This window comes from Peromyscus maniculatus, chromosome 1, assembly GCF_049852395.1.
Source record: "Peromyscus maniculatus bairdii isolate BWxNUB_F1_BW_parent chromosome 1, HU_Pman_BW_mat_3.1, whole genome shotgun sequence".
Taxonomy (NCBI): Eukaryota; Metazoa; Chordata; class Mammalia; order Rodentia; family Cricetidae; genus Peromyscus; species Peromyscus maniculatus.
The window spans coordinates 180,947,080-180,970,120 of record NC_134852.1 but is presented as its reverse complement, the minus strand read 5'-3'; the positions used below and the strand labels follow the sequence as shown (position 1 = coordinate 180,970,120).

Sequence of the window (23,041 nt, the reverse complement as noted above, 5' to 3'; positions counted from 1 at the left end):
AAACACTCAGACACATTAAAAAGTTTTAAATTAGGAAACACAATCAGTCTATTTCTTGACATCCAATTAGCATTGTAGCCTGCTTTACTGAAAAAATAAATAAATAAAAATTCCAAAGTCTATTTCAAAATTTATGCTGCAGAAGCATCTCTTTTTCAAGCCCTTTGACCTGCTTTTGCAGATCATGTTGAGCCATTTGTCTTAGGAAGCATGGTCTGTCATTTTAAGGAAGAGAGTGGTTCCTGCTATCGTGGGCTTTTGTGTCTTTGGTTTTTGGTTTTTGAGACGACTCTGTGTAGCCCTGGCTATCTTGTTCTGTAGACCAGGTTGGCCTTGAATCTCAATCTGCCAGCCTCTGGAGTGCTGCTGGGATTAAAGGCGTGTGCCACCACTGCTGGACTCTGTTGTGTTTTAAAAGAATCTAGATGGTAGATTGGAAGGGGATCTGAATGGTCAGTCTCTTGTGCTTGGCGTGCTCTGTGCAGTCTAAAGGATTCTGAGCCACGCGTGGCATCTCACACCTTCAGTCCCAGCACTCAGGAGGCAGAAGCTTGGTGCCGTCTTTTTATCTCTCTTCAGTTCTCTATGCTCACATTTAACACACACCCTCCAATCTAGCCTCAGTGGAGATGGTGGATGGTTTCTTCGTGGGGTATAACGTACCATATTTGGAGACTGTGGTTTACGTTATTTTCCAAGCTTCTCTCTGAATGGGGGAGGGGGGAGGCATTATGGGCAATGAGAAGGTAAGCCAAGCTACTGTAGGTAGAGTCTAACATGTTTCTTACACTTTCAGGTGGACAGTGGAAACCCCTTTGGTGAAAACAGTTTGACACGTTTACAGAAGTCCCGAAGAAAATCTAAGTTTTTGGACTTTGCTTTTCCGATGAGAAAAGGTACTTGAGTTTCTCGTTACTAATGTTCCCTTAATGAGTGCATCCCACTTAGCATCCTTGACCCCGAGGAACTACAGGTTACATTGCAAACTGTGGACCTGATTCTCAAGGCCTCACCAGCCAAGGCATTCCCATGGGGCAGAGGCAACTAAGAAGCAGTTTATTTTCCAGTTCCCCTCAGTGCTTGAAGGGGACTGAGCTGGATGGTGTGACTGACCACATGTGGCTACAGCCGGTGGCTAGGCTGGCAAAGCAGACGGCAGCTTCTCCTGGTGTGAACTCCTTGCAAAGGCATCGCTGACAGTTAGCAAATACGTTGTTTGTTGTGCCGTCTTTCGGAGGGCAAAGGAGCAAGAGACTGAAAGTGTCCTGACCCTGGCTGACCAGATTCCATGTTGTGAGAAGGGAGCCAGCTCTCTGAAGCAGTTAGGCTAATGCAGCCATCTTCTTCGGGGCTATCGATTTCAGGCTCCATTTGCAAATGATATTGAGGACTTTAAAGGGCTTTGATTGACATGGTTGATGGCTAGCCTCATTTAGCATGCTAGAAATTGAAAGCGAGTAATTGTAAAATGTAATATACCATTGGAAAAGTCAGAATAATAACGTTATGATGTGCTGTGGTGACTTTTGTTACCATGTGGGAGAATGAGAATGAGAGGAATAAATCGTGTAATTATGAATGCAGGCTTTAATTTGGATGTTTCATGAAAGGTTCTGAAGGGACCCCTCACCCCCTTTGAGGTTCCTGGACTGTATGTTACTAATTGACAGTGTTGGTGTTAGGGCATACTGGGAGGGTTTTGCCTCAGGACTGAAATGTGTGAGACCGTCCCTAGTAAAGGTCATGGCAGCTTGCCTGGAGTTCTAAGTCTAGACAGGGGCTGGTGATGGTCCCTTCTGTTACCTCACGGTGGGACTAGACTTGTGATGTCCAAACAGTGGAGTTCTCTGTGTTCGGCTTAATGGTTTGTACTTTTCAAGGGCTGCAGACTGTTTCGTGATAACTCAGGCCAGCCAGAGTGACTGATGATAGCTGCCCCGGACAGAGTGTGGGATTGGGAGGAGAAAGTGCTTCATCACCTCTGACATTTCATTTAAGCACTGCAATTGAAACATCACTGGCGCAGCACATAAAAGCAGCGTTATCTCCCCTGTCAAGTGCAAGCAAGCAACAGCAAATGTCCTTTCCTGGGAAGGCAGTGGAGCTTGAGGCTGGCTTGGCTCTGATGGCGCTCACACACCACGCTTGTGTCTTCGCCATTTCTTGATCCTGGCGAGTGAGGAAGAAATTTCCCCGAGGTTATGGTGTGAATACAAGTCGTACACCAAGCTGTAATCCCTGGTTCTTTTGGGCCATCCCCATGCTTAGGCCACCTCCAGATCTATGGGAGAATAAAACCATGCCTCAAGACTCCGTGCGCCTCTGAGCCAGCTGGGACCCTCCTTGCGCTACACGTCTTGAGAAAGCCCTGGGGTGGGGCCTGGGTCCTTTTCTCACAAGCTTCCATGTGGTCCTCGTGCTGCTGGGCCATGGATTGCCCCCTGAGAAACAAGGGCTCGAAAGCAGAACAGATGTCCATGCAGTTCCAACCTCACTACAGGCGAGTGCCCAAGGAGTTCCTAGGCCTCCGGAGGGTTTTGTAGCTGGAGCTGACATTGATGGTTCCTTGTCCAGCTTAGGGTGGTGGTGGTGGTGGTGGGTTTCCCAGGACTGTGCACACACAGATAAGTGTGCCCAGATAGGGAAGGTGTCAGGCTTTAAAAATCTCCTTTCTTCCTTATTGCATCTGGTGGTGTAAGCGGATGAGGAGTCCGGAGAATGTTTTGTCATTAGACTCGAGGGGAAAAAGCCACTTGCATTTCAGTGTTCTCCATGTATATTTATTACTTTTGGAATTAAATTTTAGTACTGCAATATTTTGTTTTGTTTTGGAATTAGGGCCTTGGACATGTTAGGCTATTATTCTGCTTTCTAGTCATCCTTGCCACTCACTAGTATGAGATCTGCTTAGCTCTGGTAGACATTCCGGGTAATGACAATGATTTGTGGTTGGGATGCATTGTGTTTCTCTGTGTCCTTATATAGTCATTGGCTCGATTTCACATTCATGTTTACCTTAGACAAGTATATTCCAGAGCTCTTATGTTACTAGGTCTCCAGAAACCAGCCAGGGCTCCTGCCCAGAGCACAGGAACGTTATATTAAATCCACGTTGTCCTCTTCGAGGCTCTGGGCTTCTGGGCAAACATGTATTCTCTTTAAGGCTGTAAGGGTCTTGAACTTCTGCTCCATGGCATGTTTGTCCCCTCACCCCCTTCCCAGCTGCGCTGTCACTGAAAACACAACCCGACTGTGGACCCCAGGAAGACAGAGGTTCCCATAGACTTGCAGTGCCCCAAGGGAGACTCGGTTGTGACCTTGGATTTTTACAAGGCAGCATTTTAGTTCCTTTATTAGTTATTTATTGTGTGAAACCTTGGTTCTTCTATGGGATGGATGTATCAGCAGTTTCATGGCTAACTGGTAACAAGGAGTTCCTCACACGCCTGTTTCTCTTTCTTCTAGCATCTTCTCTTGACAGCCTTGCGCCAGACATCAAGGTAATTTTAGCAGTAGCATCTGTAAAATGATCCATTTCCAGTGTCTCTGTCGAGCCCTGTGCAGCTGGTGGGGAGAATATGTTCCTGGCTGTGCTGCTCATGTTAGGGCGGCGTGGCTTAGGTGGGGTTTATGCAGAGCGGTGCTCAGGCCCCTCTGTCTGCTTCCCCCTGGGGTTCATGGCCTTGCTCCTCTTCTCTCATTTGTGTGACCAGTCACCAAGGAAGGGTTTCTGGAGGCAAATTATTACTTTATCACTCGTGTGGCCTGTCTCTAACCAGATACCTTTATACAGTGAGGTGGTGATCAAGCGTGACCAGTTTGCCCCACTGAAAGCTCCAACTTGTATGCTACAAACAGAGACATATGTGAAGGAAATTAAGTATATACTGCATTGCACATGTACAGGACAGACACACTTTGTTTAAAAATTTGATCTTCCCCAGAACCAAAAAAAGTCAGTGTCCTCAGAAATCAAAGTTCTAAGTGTGAGTTTACTATGTTATTAATGCTGCCAAACACAGAGCCTTCTGGACATGTCCCCCCTTGCCCATATTCCTGAGGCTTCTGTACCACAGCCCACTCTTTTATTTGTGGGAGATTCCTGGCCACATACCCTGTTATCTTACCTCAATTTCCCTTCCTTGTCCTAGCCTGTCCCTAGCTCTATATTAGACAAATCAAAACCAAAACTACAAGTGAAGAATAATTCATGTTGTCACTCAGGTTACCAGAGAGCCAGATGAGCGAATTGTTTTAAGGAGTCAGCCACCGCCACCTTTAGATCCAAGGAAGTCCAGAAAACCCTCACCCTGTCACCAAGGGGATGCCGATTTCCAACCGAAAACTCCAGTTTCCACCCCCCAGCATTCCAGATCTACCAGCCCTCTGGATCAGCCTCTTCTCCAAGAAAGGTGAGCAGCTGGTACCCATCCCCTTGCCCGATGAGTCCTGTGCTCTGTCAGGAAGAAAGCCTGCATGCCCCGTCAGTTTGTTTTGTTGGAATATTTAGCTGGTGAATGGGATCATCCCTTTTCCAACCTGCACAAAGCACTGTTAGCTTATTCTCTTTCCTAGGGAAAGGGTTTGAGGGTGCCTGGTTTAGGTTTAGTGGTGTAGCACACAGGAGGCCCTAGGTTCGATCCCCAGTACTGCCAGAAAGGAAAACCCAAGCAAGCCATCACCACAAACAATGGAAAAACAGTCAGGGAGACGACCCAGTGAGTAGTGCAAGTGCACACTTGCTGCACGAGCGTGAAGGCCTGAGTTCAGAGTCCCTGCACCCACGTCAGAAAGCCCGGTGTGGCCCCGCTGCTGGAGGAGAGTTGGGTAGGGCTGGGCTGAAGACAGAGCTCGAGCTTCAGGGAGAGAACCTGTCTCAAAAGAGTAAGGCAGAGGGTAAGTGACAGGGGGCACCCAACATCTTCCTTTGCTGCACACACGTGTACACACACACACACACACACACACACACACACACACATGAATGCATGAATGCACACATGTACACATACCCATTTTTTTTGTCATAAATTTTAAAACTGAAGGTTTGAGTTTTACAATATAAAGGGGTTCACTAGACATTTTAGAAGCTATACACCAACAAAAAGGAGTTGGGAAAATCACCTATTTCCCCCCCAATCAACAATAGACATCATTAATGTGCATATCTTATTTGCATAGACATAGTTTCTTGGTTTGTTTACATTACTGCAAGTAGTGAGAAACATTTGCCTAAGACTCTGTTGTTTTATCTCTTTACTCTTTGCTCTTTGAGGGGGCCGGCCACCCAGCTCCCAAATAAATACACGGAAACTTATTCTTTCTTATGAATGCCCAGCCTTGGCTTGTTTCTAGTCAGCTTTTCTTAAATTATCCCAACTACCTTTTGCCTCTGGGCTGTAATCTTTCTCTATTCTGTATTCCTTTCTTTACTTCTTACTCCATGGTTTGCTGTGTAGCTGGATGCCTTGCCCCTGATGTCCTCTCTCCTTTTCATGCTCCTCGATCTCCTCCCAGGTTTCTTCTCCTATTTATTCTCTCTGCCTGCCAGCCCTGCTTATCCTTTCTCCTGCCTTGCCATTGGCTATTCAGCCTTTTTTTTTGTTGGTTTTTTTTTTGTTTTTGTTTTTTTTTTGTTTTTCGAGACAGGGTTTCTCTGTGTAGCTTTGCACCTTTCCTGGAACTCTCTTTGTAGACCAGACTGGCCTCAAACTCACAGAGATCCACTTGCCTCTGCCTCCCGAGTGCTGGGATTAAAGGCGTGTGCCACCACCGCCTGGCAGCCATTCAGCTCTTTAATAGACCAATCAGGTGTTTTAGACAGGCACAGTAACACAGCTTCACAGAGTTAAACAAATGCAAGAGAAAAGAATGTACCATATCTTTGCATCATTGAACAAGTGTTCCACAGCATCAACAAATGTAACACATCTTAAAATAATATTCCACATCAAGACTCTGTCCAAAGAGGTGAAGCAGGGGTCTATATTTGTCAGTTGGTTTGCTTAAGTTTACCAGGGTTAGCCAAAGCCCTGTGTTTTGGGGAACCCTGTCACTCAGGCAGATCAGCCGAAGGGGTCGGTTACCTTTACTCCATGGAAAGGCACTGAAAAAAATCAGAAAGCAGCTTTGTAAGAAAGACATGCCAGTCGGCTTTTCTCTACATTGTTAGTGATGAGAGTTAGACATTCCCTTCCCTAGAAAACACAATTGCTTCACACAGAGGGACCCACTTTAAGCAGCCCCAGAACCTAAACGGCCCTGGAAATCTAACAGGAATCATACTTGAGTTTGAGGTAGCATAAGAAAGTAACAATCCATTTTTCAGTGTTTTTTTTTTTTTTTTTTTTTTTCAGAAATGGTAGAACAGAATGGGGAAATTACACAAAATATATTAATAAGATAATAATGTAATGCCAATGCTTGATTATTCACCTTATTAGAAATGGTGTAATAGATTGAAAAACACCGGGGTGAGATGGTCAGAGTCAGTTACTCCTGCCTTGGGCCTAGTCTCCTCTCCCCCTGGTTTGTGCCTTTTCCAGGCTGGCAAGGAGAGCGCTATTCAGTATTCAAAGACCTAGGGCATGGGGACTGGTGGTGACCTAGCAATGTGGGCTCTATTGACATGTGTCTGTAAGAGATATGTGACCTCAGCAGCATTCCTGCTTTACCGCAAAGATATCTGTGATAATCAAAAGCCCATCTGCTTTCCGCCACAGGGCTTTTCTGCTGCAGGAACTGGGGTAGCCCAGGGCTTTTGTCCGTGTGCTTTGTTTAGTGACACCTTCCTAACTCCTAGAATTAGAACAGCAGGCTTTTCTGACACCAAAGTACATGTGAAATTCTCAGACAACTATTTGTATTATACCTGATCAGGACACATCTCTACTTTCCAGGGGCTCGCAAACTAGACAAGAAGGTAGACATGACCCCATCCTGCTTACCATGACATAGATCATGGTATGCCCTCAACAGCGGTCCAACTGTGGGGGTGGGGGTGGGGGGGCAGAGCAGATAGAAGTTAATTCCCACAGGAGGGAGTGCAGAGGGAGGGCCCCACTGCTTCTGAATGTGTCAGGCAGTATATGCATGTGTGCATTGTTTCAGCTCCCCTCTGCTGCATGTCTTCACTGGCCAGTTGAGCCTCAGTTCTGGCTGATGAAAGAATTGCCTCATGCTGACAGTCAAACAATCTACCGGGATTGGAGTTGAGTGCAGGAGAAAGTGTTAAGATAGGTCATCTGTTTGCCAAGTCCCGAATGGAGACTAACATGTAACACATTTCTCCTGTTCCCTGACAACTTGCGACATAGCACAGAATAAAAACACACGTGCATACTCATGTACTCATGCACACACACACACACACACACACACACACACACACACACACACAAACACACACTCACGCTGATTTCTACAAGGCAGCACTTTATGGGAACTTTTGGAGAATAAGTGAGAACGGTTCTTACAGCTTGGTAGAGGAGGTGATGTTTGCTGTGGACCCTGAAGAAGACCGGTTCATGATTGAGTGAGTGGAGGGTAGGGATGCGAGGTGAGAAGACAGGGGTATTGTTAGCTTCCGGCAGTAAGATGAATTTGGGGAACTATTGGGTCCCAGGCCTCCAGAATCTGAGGATAATTGTGGAGGCACAGTTGAGATTTAACAGACAGGAGAGCCCCAGAATGTCCAGTCAGTGGAGGCAGGGCAGGGCGCATAAGGAAGGCGAGAGAGCATTCAGTCATCTCAGATGAGTCCAGTCATTCTGAACAGGTGACTTTGGAGCGAACTGGACTTTAAAGTGTGTAAGTAAGGCCATGATCCACAATGACAAAGAACTGTGACCACAGAAAGGCCATCCAGTAGGCCTGTGTGTGGCTAGCTTCCAAGTCCTGCATTGTGGGAAAGCCCTGAGTCCTGGGTAAGCAAAGTTAGTTGGTCACCATTCCATCAGAGGAGTGGCCTTAAATGCCATCTTTTAAAGAAAGCTGTTTTCGCCAGACAGTGGTGGCACACACCTTTAATCCCAGCACTCAAGAGGCAGAAGCAGGTGGATCTCTGAGTTTGAGGCCAGCCCGGTCTATGGAGTTGTCCAGGCAGCCAGGCCTACACAAAGAAATCTTGTTATGTAAAAAGAAAAAGAAAGAAAAGAAAGCTGTTTTCATATGACAATGTATGCTGGCAGGCATGTGGGGAGAAGATCTCAGGCCTTCCTTCACTGATGGGGGAATGGAAACTGAAGTGACCAGCGTGTGGGGTCAGTGTGGGAGCCGGTGTGGGAGTCAGTGTGTGAGCCAGTGTGGGAGCCGGTGTGGGAGCCGGTGTGGGAGTCAGTGTGGGAGCCAGTGTGGGGGGTCAGTGTGGGAGCCGGTGTGGGGGGTCAGTGTGGGAGCCGGTGTGGGAGCCGGTGTGGGGGGTCAGTGTGGGAGCCAGTGTGGGGGGTCAGTGTGGGAGCCGGTGTGGGGGGTCAGTGTGGGAGCCGGTGTGGGAGCCGGTGTGGGGGGTCAGTGTGGGAGCCGGTGTGGGGGGTCAGTGTGGGAGCCGGTGTGTGAGCCAGTGTGGGAGTTTATGGCTTTGCCTTTCGTATGCTTTGGGGAGATGCCATTGCCCCCTTGACAAGTTTAGCCGTTCACCAAGACAGATGGTAGCTATAGTACCTTGTTCTTTCTGCTCTGACTGCTCTCTGACAGCAAAGCCAACAATACCAGCCCCTCACAAGGGTGCAGAAGAAACTTCTCTTGAGACTCTGTTAGCTTCACCCTGGAGGCCATTAATGCTCAGCTTGTAGGGAGGAGGGGCCCAAGATAATAAACAAAACAATGATCTCATTACGACATTTCATGTGTATTTTGTTCTCTTTATACTACACTCCCACCCTTTCCTAATCCCTCTAACTCCTTGCTGATCCCCCCCCCCCCCCCCCCCCCCCGCTCTCAGGTCACATGTGCGCCATTACCCTCCTCCCAGCATCCCCCACCTCAGGGTCTCTTCTTACATGATTTCTGTCCTCGGTACCTCGGTAGTTTTATCGCTGTGATAAAAAACACTATGACCAAAGCAGCTTGGGGAGGAAAGGGCTTAGTCAGGACAGGAACTCAAGCAAGGCAGGGACCTGGAGGCAGAGCTGATGCAGGGCCATGGAGGGGTGCTGCTTACTGGCTTGCTCCTGATGACTTGCTCAGCATGCTTTGTTATAGAACCCAGGACCACCAGCCCAGGGATAGCACCACCCACAATGCGCTGGGCCCTTCCCCATTGATCACTAATTAAGAAAATGATTTGCAGGCATGCCTGCAGCCTGATCCATTTCCTTAACTGAAGTTCCCTCCTCTCAGCTGCCTATAGCTTATGCCAAGTTGACATAAAACTAGTCAATGTAATAGTTAGTTCCCTCTCTAGTTTTATGATTTACATGAGAGACAACATACAGTATTTGTCTTTGTGACTCTGACTTTGTTTGCTTGATATAATAATGTCCAGTTCCATCCATTTTCCTGCAGATGTCAGCATTTGTTTTCTTTGTGGTAGAATAAAATCCCATTGTGAATATTATCACATTGACCTTATCCATTTGTCTATTGACGGGCGTATAGGCTGATCCTATATCCTAGCTATTGTGAACACCACAGCAGTGAACATGGATGTACAGCTATCTCTATGGTATGTTGACTTAGAAAACTCCTGATACATGTCCAGGAGTGGGATAGTAGGATCATATGGTAGCTCTACTTTAATTTTTATTTTTCAGAAACTTTGCACTGATTTCCACAATGGCTGCGTCAGTTTAGGCTCTCACTGTCAGTAAATGAGGAGCTCCTCCTTCCTCTCGTCCTTGCCAGCATATATTCTTATGAAATGGTAGGATGGGCTCTCAAAGCAGGTTTTTTTTTTTTTGTTTTTTTTTAACATTTCCCAGCTAAGGATGCTGACCATTTTTTTCAATTATTTATTGTCCATTTGTGTTTCTTTAAGAACTGTATTCAGTTTACCAGTCCATTTATTAACTGCAGGCTTTGTTTTTTTGTGATACATTTTGGCAGTTCTTTATGTATTCTAGATGTTAATCTCCCGTTTGATGTATTGTTGGCAAAAAAATTTTCTCCCATTCTGTAGTCAGCCCAATTTAAAAAATTAACACTTTACATTTTTAAATGAAATTCATCACTTTCTCTTTTCCTTTTCCTCCATCCAACCCCTTCTGTATCCTTCCCACTCTCAAGTTGATAGCCTCTCTTTTTTATTGTTACACACACACACACACACACACACACGAAAGCACACACAGATAGATATATAGATATAACTGATGTGATAATATTTCACACACACATACTGTTTCAGGGCTGGCCATGTTGTATTGAGTCATGGGGCTCATCCCTGGAAGAGGTGAATTCTCCCTCTCTCAGCAGTCACCAGTTGCCTATAGTTTTTTGTTTAAGGGTGAGGCCCTGTGAGATTTTTACCCCTTTCATGTTAACATGGCTATTGATATTTCCCATCGTTCAGATCCTGTTTATACAACAGTTTCTTACTAGGAGAGGCAGCCACACAGCAGACTTCCTCATAGTCTGGCTCTTTCAAGCTTTCCACCCTCTTCCTAATTGACCCTGAGCCATAGATATAGGAGCTCCGCTACAGATGTATCCACCGGGGCGGGGCTTCCCATGACACATTCATCTTTTCAGCGTGTCCAGTTGTGGTTTTCTGCAGTACTGTCTATTTGCTGTAAGGGGAAGCCTCTTTGACAAGGGCTGATAGCTAGACTTATCTGTGGTTATAAGGTTAAGATGTAGAATGCAGTTGAAGAATTACACTGGTCTAGCAAAGTGGTGATAGTAGATTCTCTTCTCAAATTTATAACCTCACTAGCCCAGGTAGAGGCTAGGTTTCCAGCACGAGGCATGATTTCTTTCCTGTTGAGTAGACACTGGAACAGCTGTTGGTTGCTGCCAACATGGAGAACCACTACTGCACCTTATGGAAATCTTGCTGTGCTGGTCATTGTGGGGTTCATAGGTGTTACAGCTGGGTAGGACTGGTAATTGCTTCCCTCCCTTGGTAGCTTGCATAGTACTTTATGATACTGCGTAAACTAGATGCAAGGAGGGTGCTTTCAGATTAGATCCAGTTCAAATAATACAAGCCCTGTGTCCTAAGCGTTCAATGTCTTCAGCAATAGGGTCTTAATATCAACTGGTGAGAGGTATCCCGGGGCAACATCAGTAACCTATGTTGTTTGGGGAGTCATTTGGACTACCTTGACCAACCACTCAAAAGGAGGTTTCTCATGCCTGGTACTGTTAATGTATTGTTCTTGTAGGGAGCATTGTAAACCCAAGTGGCACAACTTCATTTAAGATACACACACATACACACACACACACACACACACACACACACACACACACAAACACACTTACATATTTTGTGTATAATTTTAGGTAAATATAAAATCTTATGATTCTTTGAGCCTTTATCAGACAACCTTGGTGTTATTTATCCCCACTTCTTCTCATTTTTCTCTTTCCCCCTTTAAATCACTTGTATTCTATTCCTTTCCCAATCCCCCACCTCCCACAGTGCCTCTATATTTTACTGGTTTCTGTGGTTACTCATGTTGTGTACTCACATCTGGAGATTTGAGGCTAGGAGCCTAGCCCCAAATAAGAGAGAACATGTGACATTTGTTTGGGTCCAGGTTACCTCATTCAATATAATCTTTTCTAGTTCCACCCACTTACCTGAAAATTTCACGATTCCATTTTTCTTTACAACTGACTAGCATTCCATAGTACATCTATGCACATTTCCCCCATCCATTCATTTCTTGAAGGATATTTAGGTTGCTTCCATTTTCTAGCTATTGCAAACAGGGTAGAAATAAGCAGTGCCAAGCAAGTTTCTGTCGAGTAGGATACCAAGTCCTTTGAGCCTCTGCCAAGGAGTGGTATTGCTGGGTCATATGGTAGACTTCATTGTCGGATTTCAAGCCCAAGATTTTAATGGAAAATGTACAACGCCTTTTGAATGCCAGAGTGAAGAATGTAGTCCCAAAGAAAAGAGAGATGACCCCCGCTTCCCATCTCCCCGTCTGCAGCATGTTGCCTGCCGTCACCACACAATCCCACTCTTCTTTTGTATGTAAGAATTACAGAGAAGGCTGGGATGATACAGCTCTAGTCCTTGCATGCAACTGTAGTATTTTTAAGGCCTATGTGTCCAACTGGTGGCTATTTTTAAAGACTTGGTGTATTTCTTGTAAGATTCTTAGGGAGAGCAGAAATTACATATGAAATACATGAATGATGTTTTCTGAAACACAGCAGTGCATTGAGCGTGCAGCCCTTTGCCGCCCCTTGTTTTCCTGGGTTGGTAATAGATGTGTGGACTGAGCTCTCCTTGGGTCCTTGGGCCTCAGTTCTTGCTCCAGAGAAGGGTGTAATGGGAGATCAATGGGCACGAACTACAGACAGGAGGAGCTGCGGGGGGGGGGGGGGGCGGGAGGGAGGGTCAGGGTCATCAGCATAGTGGTCCTAGCAACCACTCGCCTTCTATAGTCTGCTAATGGATGGTTCTCTACATATATTTTTTTTAAAAGATTTATTTATTATGTATACAGTGTGTATGACTGCAGGCCAGAAGAGGGCACCAGATCTCATTACAGATGGTTGTGAGCCACCATGTGGTTGCTGGGAATTGAACTCAGGACCTCTGGAAGAACAGTCAGTGCTCTTAACCTCTGAGCCATCTCTCCAGCCCTACATATTCCTTTTTTAATTATAATAATAATTTTTTTAATTATATAGTTTAACAGCAACCCTTGTTAACATCTCAAATACTTGTGCCATCCTAGTGTTTCTCACACATTACCAGAGAGGATGATTTTACCTGAATTGTTACAATTCTTTGAACATTTTAAGGAAACAGTATCTGCATTTTTCATCATCAAATTTCTGTGTACACTTTTAGCTTTGTGATGCTCAGAATTTAGGATTTGGTACTTACCACAGAATGAATAAATTCACTACTCAAACAATGTTATTTATTTAAAAAGATCTATTTTGTGGGCTTGAGTGTATATCTGTGCATCATATGTGTGCATGTTCCCATGGAGACCAGAAGTGGATCCCCTGGCACTGGAGTTAAAGGTAGTTGTGAGGCAGAAGATGTGGGTGCTGGGAACTGAACCTAGGTCCTCAGTAAGAGCATCAAATGCTCTTAACTACTGAGTCTCTCCTCACTCCAGCCCCTCAAACAATACTCTTTAAAGCCCACTGTGGTATTCAATACCTACTGTGACCTGAGAGGAGTTTCACTTTTGTCTCTTTGAGATAGGGTTCTGTTGTATAGCCCAGGCTACCCTCAAACTCATGATCCTTCTGCCTCAGTCTCCTTAGGGCTAGGATTACAGGTATGTGCCACCACACTTAAGTCTGGGATGAGATATTAACCAGAGTCTCAGCCCGGGTCTCAGTCTAGTGGACACATTAACCAGACGGGGCCAGTGTCCACTGTCAGAAGCATTGTGAAATGAACAACATACGGGTCGGCTGACCTGGGGGCTGGGGCTGGGGGTGGGGCTCGGGAAGGACTCCTTGAGAAATCAGCAATGGAGTTCATCCCAGAAGAGCAGTAGGGAGTCAGTGAAAGTGGGGACTTGGGTGGGAAGGCTGCTGTGTTCTACACGGAGCAATCTGTGGAAGAGAGAAAGTTCTGTGTGTGAGGAGCTGGAAGGAAGACATTATCTGGCTTGTGCTTGAGTTTGGGCTCTGAGTGGCCTAAACCAGGTGAGATGTAAAATAAAGTCTGTGGCAGAAAACAATTGAGATTAAGTTTTAAAAGTATAGTTTGGGGTTGTAAAAGTTGCATTTTCTCATTAGCAAATTCCCTGAAAATCAGTAATGTCCAAAGAAGAATGGTTCGTTTTAGCCATGTTGATGGAATGTATTCCCACATCCCTCACGTGGAGTTTTGATGCCAGCATTAAAATCATAGGTGTACCATTTTGCACACTGACATTTTAGCTTATAGTTACTTTTCAACCCATATTTTTAAGTACTCTAAGTCAGCATCCTTTTTAGTTGCTGCATAATGCTCCACTCCGTTTATTCTGTTGGGCAGGTTCCAGCCTTGTTCTCAGTCCACGTGGAAGAAGATCCATGAGAGGGTATGCAGCCTTCTTCCATCCCACAGAGCTCACCCAAAGGTCAGGGGTTCTGGTGAAACTAGATCCTTGCTGGTAAATGTGGGAATTGGAGTTCGAAGTCCAGTGAGGGAAGCAGACATTCCTAAAGTAACCATAGAAACAATGTAGAATTACAGCATTTGCCCAGGAGAGAACATGGCGTTCTGAGCCTGACTTTGTGGTATCTGTGTGGCCCAGAGTCAGGGCAGGTTTCCAGAGGAAAGGCCGGAGGAGGTTAATGTGAACAGTTCATTTGGCACAGCATTCATCAGGCAGAGGTCCCGGGAGCGGTCCAATGGACCAGGCATGCTCTCGCCCTCCGTTCACAGCAGTCCAACACAGAGAAGGAAAACATTTATGTGGGGTCCCATGTCGGGCCACGATCTGGAAGAAATGGCTTCGGTAGTTTAATAAGGTGTTTTTGGCTGTTTGATGTTTTCTGTGAGCTTAGGGAGGGTACTTGATGTTTCCTGCAGACACACAGCTTGGTGATCTTGACCTGAATTTAAAGGCATTCCAGTGAAGTGTCCAAAGGGCCCTCAGTTTCTGGAGCTGATCATGCCACACAGTCTAGTTTATACCAGGCTGGCAGGATGACATTCGTTTGTAAGTGGGTATTGGTCATGGTACCCATGGGAGTAGTCAGTTTCTTTTCTTCCTCTCTGAGGAGCTCTGGCTTAATCTTATTTCCCAACCTAAAGGAAACAAATCTCCTTAAGATGGTGAAAGGGGAGGAACCCCCCCCCCACACACACACAGAGTAGACCCCATTTGCATGACACATAGGGGATGCATGGACCTCTTCACATCAAAGGTCACATGTCTAGATGTTACCAATCTTTATTACGTCCTGGGTAATGCCATTGCTGGGTGTGTTTTATTGTAGGAAAATTTCATCTCTGAAACAAAGTATATCAATGAAAGACCAAGCTACCCCCTGAAGAAACACCCACTGCATGAACAGAGATATTTTTAATCACTATCTCATGTAAGTAAGCAGCTTAAGTACTGTTTGTTATTGTGGTTTGCTAAAAACAGTTCCCATCTGTCTCCCACTGTCACCAAAGTAGCTAAGAAATGTGGAGGAGGTGGGGAGGAGCTCTGAGAACTCCCCAATCCCCCTCCCCGAATCTGCCCCTCCCTCAGTGGAACACAGATAGCAGGGGCCCGAGCCAATTGTCACATCCCTCTGTCCCACACCTCCATCCCTCTTATGTAGAGGACACTTGAGCTTCTTTTCACCTGCCGTGGGCCCCCTGCATGCCACCTGGACTACTGTTTCCTGACGCAGATGGAGTTCCTTCAGTTCATCCTTAAGTCTGTGACTGTCCATTGATTCTCCCTGCTCTTCTGACACAAACCCTTGGTACCCTGCCTGTTTCTTTCCGAAGTACGAACAATGTATTACTACTGTTTAAAAATCGATCTTTTATATCAGACCAAAACAGAAACCCAGCATTTGGCTCAGTACAAGGAAACCCTAATGGGAGAAATCACAGAGTCTGCTTTAAGGGCAAAGGAAATTATTTGGGAAAGAAAATGCACAAGACAGAATAGAGGAATTTGTTGCAGGATCCTGGAAAGGTGAGGCACGGTCCCATGAAGTTTTTTTTCCTGAGATCTGCCTGGTCTGTCCCAGCATCCAAAACCATGAGGGAGCAAAGAGAGAGCCTTGTACATGTATCCCAGGTCTTAAGAGTCCCAAGTGGCCATGCCCCAGGGGTATGTGCTTCAAGGTCATAGGCAGGTGTAACAGTTACCTGTTACCTCACTAGGGGCAGTACTTCAAGGTCATAGCTAGAACAGCTACCCATTACATCTCTGTCTCCCCCTTTTGTCTAAATAAGAAAGTTCTAACCTAACACAAAACTATATACAATAGGAATGATTATTAAGTATTGTCCAGGAGAAATAAAGAGTAATGACCTAAACAAAATGAAACTACAACCAACAAGAACAACATCAAATAAGAGACATATACTAAAATCCACAGATGTCCAGAACATAGGTAAATGGCATGTTACAGAGATTATTCCAAAAGCTGTCCTATCCTGAAGAATCTGAATCTAGTACTTAATATGTTCTAGCTAAGATATGAGAAGATTGTAACTGTAACTATTAGTCTTCAACCCCATCAAAGACCTGAGAAGGAATATAATAATACCTGAGAAATGGGAAATGCATGCAAGCAATTTTTGAAAATTTTTCGAGAATAGACAGAGATAGCTGGCAGCCTGGACAGTCACCTAAAGTTTCTCAGCATCATTGGGGCATCCAATTTAGCTACAGGCCTAGAATATCTGACAGACCATTGTCAGAAGCAGGAATTTTGAAAGACCATCTTACTCTGTCTTGGCAGAGTTCAGTAGTTGCTTTTCCTTGTGTCCCGCTCATCCAGAAAGGACAGCATTCGTGCTATCAGCAGTTGAGGCAAGGGCAGTTCTTTGCCCAGCAGACCATTATGCATCAAGAAGAAGATAAGCTTCCAAATGGAAATGTCTCAGAAGCCCAACATTCTCTCAGAATCAGATTGGTGCTGCCAGGAGCAATGTGTCTCACATCAACAGAATCTAAGTTATTTAAATGTCATATTCTCTAGGTCTATGAAGTGTTTGAAGATTACCTATCCATCTGACCTATGTATCTGTAAATCTGGAGAACCTAATTAACATAACTATAGAAATGACAAGCATGGGTGGCTATAAAACTGTAAGTCTTATTTATCTACCTAAATAACCTAAGGACTAAGGCTTCACAAAAACAAGGTAAACAGTCTGTAAACAAATGTATCATAAAAGGACAATGACCTCAAAATTGTGACAATACATAAAATGTCCTAAACAGAGGTAGAAATGTATAGTGCAATATGCAAGATGACATCAATCCTGAATATGTATCAATATACAAAATATCTTAAACAGAGGTAGAACATATAACAGATATAATTTTATGTATCACTATATAAGATATTTCAAATAGGAGTAGAAATATATGTACAATATAACAAATATAGTTTTATATTTGTATTCTTATACAAATTACCTTAAATAGGAACATAAAATAGTTTACAAGAGTCCATAAGTGTGCAAATTATCTAAGGCTGATATTTTACTAAATTAATTTACTAGTATATACAATAATCTACCTTAATATCCTATACCTATCCACTCCCCTTTTTCTTTTTTTAAGGATAATAGTCTAACTTTTATTGTTCCACCCCCAACCCTATAACCATTATCCATAACCCAGAGAAAAATGAAACCTTTGGGAGAGGGGGCATTGTTTTCTTAGAATTACTTCTTGCTGTTTAGGGAGCGACGGTATCTCTGTGGGGTCCTGAGAAAGCTCAGGTAGTTAGGTCTCAATAGAACTAGCTGTAGATTCTGCAGTAATGGGGGAGTCTCAGAGTAATGGGGGAGGTTGTCCGAGATTCTGGCTAGAAGTGTAGTAGATGATGGACCATCTCATCTTGGACTGGGGTCCTGAGCAAGGCCCCGCCTTCCCACACTCACCCTCCTACTGTTCTTACATCTGTTGACCCTCCAGAGTGGTCACCAGCAAGTGTGCTTCTATGTGAATGCAGAAGGAGATGCTGAGGTGGGTCTAGAATGCTGATGTGTGGTGAGGTATTTGGCCATAGAGTGGCAGGTCATCATTTCTTAGTTTTCTTCCTTAATCCATGTCCCCCAAAATAATTGTGGTTTCCTCAAAAGTGGCATACTTGCCTGTGGACAGACAGAAGCTGGATTTCTGTGGATGGGGGTGAGGCTGAGGAACTTGGCTTCTGCCATCATGCAGACAGCTCTTCACTTTTCCTTATGTCTTCCCTACATAGGGTCAAGAGCTGGCCAAGTCCATCCCATGAGCTAAGTGAATTAATGTTTAGTTCTTACAACTCCAGGAGAAGGGTGCTTCTACTAAGTTGTATTTTTAAGGTAGGGAGACTGGGGTACAGAGAGGTCAGATACCTTGCTCAAAGTGATGTGGCTAGTCAGTGGCAGAGCCAAGACTATGATTGATGGGACTCCTTAGCACAGTAGACTTCAGAGACCATGCCCTGAATTGCCATATTCTGTTGCCTTTCCAAAGCTAGAGTATGACAAAAGAATGCCAAGGAGTAGGTGTGTCTGTAAATGGCAGCCCTTTGGCACCCAGGCAGTATGGGGACAAGAGCTACCTTTGAATGTTTCCCCCTAGGAGGAATCGTGTTGTATCTTATGGTCATCAGAAAGGACCAGGCCTTTTTGCAATGAAGGAGAATGGGATGACCTACTAGACTTCCCTAGTCAGGCACCTGAAAGTCTGCCTTGAGGGTCATTTATGCTTCAGCCTTGCCCGAGGGGCTGGCAGGGCTCTCTGCCTTCGGCACAAAGGAAGGAGGACATCTTGATAATTGCCCATTCCGTAGGCTTTCCTTTAGAACGTTCTGCTTGGTAGATTAAAGAGTGGATTCTAGGGCACTTAATCTCTCATTGCAAGAGTCTCGATGCCTTCATTAGGCTGTCCCACGGAACATAGCACACACAGTTACCAAATGCCCAATTACATTAAGTTTCTATGTGGGTAAAATCAAGTTTCACAAAGCTGATATCTGGACACTGATGTGAGGGGCTAGGAAGAAAGAAGATAGACACCCACCCCCTTGGCCAATTCTGTCTTGGGAAATGGGTTGCTTTACTAACAGGAGTCCCCACACAAGGTTTGGAAGATGTCCATAGGCCTTTCCCTGAAGTGGCCTTTCTTCCTTTGATTAATGTTACTTTTTGAACCTGGATCCCTAGTAAGTCAAGGATCCCAAAGGACAGAAGTAGGGAAGGGTCTCCAGGTTGAAATAAACAAATCCAAACAAGATGGACTAGGCGACTCTGAAGGTACCTGGGCATTTATTATGAGTGACCCAGTAGACCTGGGGAAAAGCAAGGTCAAGGACTTGTGAGAGGAGACTGGTGCTACCCCTGAGGTTGGGAAGACAGATTCTAGAGTGGGGGATTCCTTGACACACAGCAGAGCATCCTCGATCTCCACTACGTGTCCCTGCTCTACTTTCCCAAGGACTCCATTGACAGACCCCAACCTAGCTCCTCTGAGGCTCCACATCAGCTTCCACCGTGGTCTACCTTCCCTGTTCTGGCTTCCTTGGTCTCAGCTTCCCAGAAAAAAATGAAAAAGACCCTTAGTCACAAAAATATCAAGAAATTTTGAATCCCAAACAGGGAGTCCCATTGTCTGTCCTGGTAGATGTGGAATGGGGAGAAGGTGGGTAGAGGAAGTATACGACATTGATGTATCACTATTCTGATGTGTCAGGACATGGGACTTGGGGTATAAGTGGAATATCTCTGGCATACTTGAAAATGATAAAAATTTCTTATCAAATGAACACAGTCCCTCTGACAAATAGGAAAATCCCATAAACCCTCCAAACGCCACAGGTACCCCAAGTTCTCTTGAAGAGATGATTATTTCTATGTTCTGGCCTTTAGTGAGCTGATGCCCATGTCTAGTGTCATGACTGAGAATCCTCTATGGGAGTGGGCTCCAAAGGCTGTCTCTGATGGTCCCAGTCCCCCAGGCAGTGGTAGGCCCTCGTTAGGTGAGGGGTGCTGACCACATACACCAGCTCGAGCCAACTGAATGCTTACAGTCTCCCCGTCTGCTCCCAGATTTTGTCTGGAGCTAACCCTCAGGGGGAGAGAGCAGGAACCAGCCTTACTGTCAGGCTTTTAAGTAGATGGTAGTCAAGGAACTCGGCAGAAGTTCCTTAGACACGGGAAATTGTAGTCTCCTGCTTTTTGTAAAACTCAAGAATAACAACAAGCGAAGAGAAAAGTTAAAGTGCTGGTTTAAAGGGCTGGTTTCTGATGTGGGCATAGGCTGTGGCCCCAGCTCCTGGGACAGTAGTGGCCATAGGTTTTAGTCTCACCTGTCCTAGAGGATCCTTTACACCTGTTCCCACTGCAGCAGAAAGTAAAGCAACCTCATCTGGCAAAGCCCAAGCTCCTGTCAGCATTTCCGTCTAGATTTGGGCACCGGCATCTGAGGGACTTGTCATTTGGTGGCTGGTGGGGGACTGATGTAATGGATAATGATACATGATCTGTCTTCATCCTGGAAGCCCCTGTCAGCATCCAACAGACCACACAGGTGGTCAGCAAATTCTCAGGCCTCCAGGCCTCAAGAGCCATAGGATCATTAGAGGAGCTCTGAGAACCTAGAGCCCATGCTCTGTAATTCCACACCAGTTTAATCCCGGTGGTGCCCAGTGATGGGAATGCTACAGGAAGTTGCTTGTTAGGATATTATATGCACTTTTAAGACTGAGATCTCTAAGTAGACTTGAGTTTTGTGAGAATGGGGAATTTAGAAGACCCACTCCATCACCCAGTTCCAAACTTGACACCCTTTCATGCACAGCAATTGTTCTATAGAACAGCAGAGTGGAATGTCTTTAACACTCCCACTTAATAACATCCAGTACGTCTGGGCATATTTGCCATGAACCAAGAACTTCATTAACTCCACACATAGCACTGGGAGGTAAGTGCTCTGAGTGCCACTACTCTGCTATTATACAAAGAGGTCAAATGCTTTGCCTTATTCTGAACCAGGGATGTAGGGGAAGGGGCTCAGAGCACAGGCAATTCCGAGGCTGAGCTGGATCTGTGGTTAGGATAGTTCATGTTTTTCTCCTTGGCTGTGTCAATTATCCACCTTTTTCTCAATACCACATGTAGATGTGATCTTTAAATTTCACAGGGGAGCATGAATGAAACCCGAAGAAGGATGAAGGCCTCAGTCATCGAGACATTGACACATCCTTGGAGAAGTGAACAGCATTCTTTGTGGTCTGGGTTGAGTTACTGGTGCCTAGCCCCCATTAAATCAAACCTTATACTCAGTCTTTTGTGCCCAAGGTAAGAGTTGTTGATTAAATTCTGTTTGGGGCTCTCATTCACGCTTGTCACATGGAGAATTTGTGTTTGTTTTGAGCATGAAAAATATAATAGAAGTGTGTCAGGGGCTTTTCCATTTGGGAAGTATTTTTAAAAATTGTAACAAAATATGTTGCGGGATATTTGTACACTGTATAAAAATATATTGTGGGATATTTGTACACCATGTGAAAACATATTACTGTGATTGGTTTAAAAAAAGAGTTAAACGACCAATAGCTAGATAGAGGTATAGGCAGGATTTCCAGGCAGAGAGGAAATTGGAGGAGATAATCAAGGTGCAGGGAGATGCCAATGAGACATGGAGGGAGTCAGACATACAGAATGAAAGGTAAAAAAAAACCAATAACACATGGTAAAACATAGCACTCAGGAGGCAGAGCCAGGTGGATCTCTGTGAGTTCAAGGCCAGCCTGGTCTCTAGAGCAAGATTCAGGACAGGAGCCAAAACTACACAAAGAAACCTGTCTCGAAAAACCAAAAAAAAAAAAAAAAAAAAAAAAAGCCTATATAAAAAATTGTAACAAAAATGTCTTACATGAGCCAGGGAGTTGGATATTTAGGGAAACAACTGGATAAATTAACTGGGAAAAGACCAGCAACCTGATTGTCTCTTTTTGATAAATCTGATTTTTGTGTTTCACTTTTTTGTGTGTTAGGTTTAAATGGCATCAGGTCCCTTAAAGCCCAAGAAAAAGAATATTAACATCCGAAGAGTTCAGTTCTCTTTTTAAAGCTTAACTTTCTAAGATGAATTTTCGAGAGGAGCCAATTTCTGTAGTTTAAATCATCCTCTCTCCCTTTTGCCTCCTCCCAACAATTCTTAATAAATATAGATCAGAAACAAAATGTTCCACAAGCATTTTCCTAACAGAACTGCTTTAAGTAAATAGATTCCACAGAGCATGCCACCCAACCAGACTTCGAGTTCATCTGTAGGAGCCCTCATGAAATGCTTAGGCAGTCTGGGGAACAGGAAGAGGAATATGGTGATATTTTATTTGTACTGAAATGTGATTTTATTTGTATATTAATAAATAAAGTTGCCTGGGAGTCAGAGCTAATAGCAAGCCGTAGCAGAAGTCTGGCAGTGGTAGCACATGCCCTTAATCCCGATCACATGACAGGCAGATCTCTGTGTGTTCATGGATACAGCGAGCATGGAGACACGCCTTTAATCTCAATACCAACCATAGAGACCTGGAGGTCTGTATAGACAGGCAGGTCATGTGGTTGGGTTTACAACCAATGAGAAGGCAGAACAGAAAGTCAATAAAAAGACAGATACACAGGAAGTAGGTCTCTTGCTGAGGGGAAGGACAGCAACAGCAGTGAAGGGTAAAAAGGGGTTTTTAGAATCAGCTTTTAGCTACTGCTCTGACCTCTTGGGCTTTTAATTCTGCATTTGGCTCTGTGTTTCTTATTTAAAAAAGACGTTACATCTACAGAGGAAGAAGCTGGAAGGGGGCTGCAGGAATGCTGTCTTCCTTTTGCCCTCTTACTACTTGTGTGTCCTCTTCTCCCTCATCTGCTGCAGTCTGAATGCTCGGGTCTCCTTGAAATCCTAACTCAAAAGGTGATACCATTAGGAAATGGAGCTGTGCGGGAGTCGAGGGTAGAGCCCCATGGATGAGGCTGTAAAATAGGCCACGGAATGTTACCCCTCAAAACACACGAGGACACACCAAGCAAAGGCCTTTACCAGATTCCAAATTTGCTAGCACCTTGACCTTGGACATCTTGGCCTCTAGAACTGTGAGAAACAACTTTCTTTTGTTTATAAGCTATACCTAGTTTATGGAGTCTTGTCCTACCATCCCCAAAAGTACATTAAAAACCTTTTAGTTAAGACATGTGGGAGCTGGGTTTTGTTTTGAAAACCAAGAAATTGGTTTTCAA

General features: G+C 44.8%; 1 protein-coding gene across 14 annotated transcripts in view; it reads left to right on the top strand.

Moving 5' to 3' along the window:
• Positions 1-21,140, top strand: part of Spata6l (spermatogenesis associated 6 like) — a 73,823-nt gene extending 52,683 nt beyond the window's left edge. For 6 of the 14 annotated variants that reach the window (XM_076561874.1, XM_042262371.2, XM_006991081.4 and 3 more), the window contains 6 exons: positions 797-896; positions 3,466-3,500; positions 4,225-4,412; positions 14,126-14,210; positions 15,076-15,177; positions 20,946-21,140. In XM_076561874.1, coding sequence (XP_076417989.1) covers positions 797-896; positions 3,466-3,500; positions 4,225-4,412; positions 14,126-14,210; positions 15,076-15,165 — 498 coding nt within the window. In that variant the 3' untranslated portion in view covers positions 15,166-15,177; positions 20,946-21,140. Of the gene's footprint in view, positions 1-796; positions 897-3,465; positions 3,501-4,224; positions 4,413-14,125; positions 14,211-15,075; positions 15,178-16,788; positions 16,899-20,945 lie in introns of all 14 variants that reach the window. The other 8 variants (XM_076561860.1, XM_076561879.1, XM_076561849.1 and 5 more) reach the window with 4 other exon arrangements.
• Positions 21,141-23,041: the final 1,901 nt, after the last annotated feature.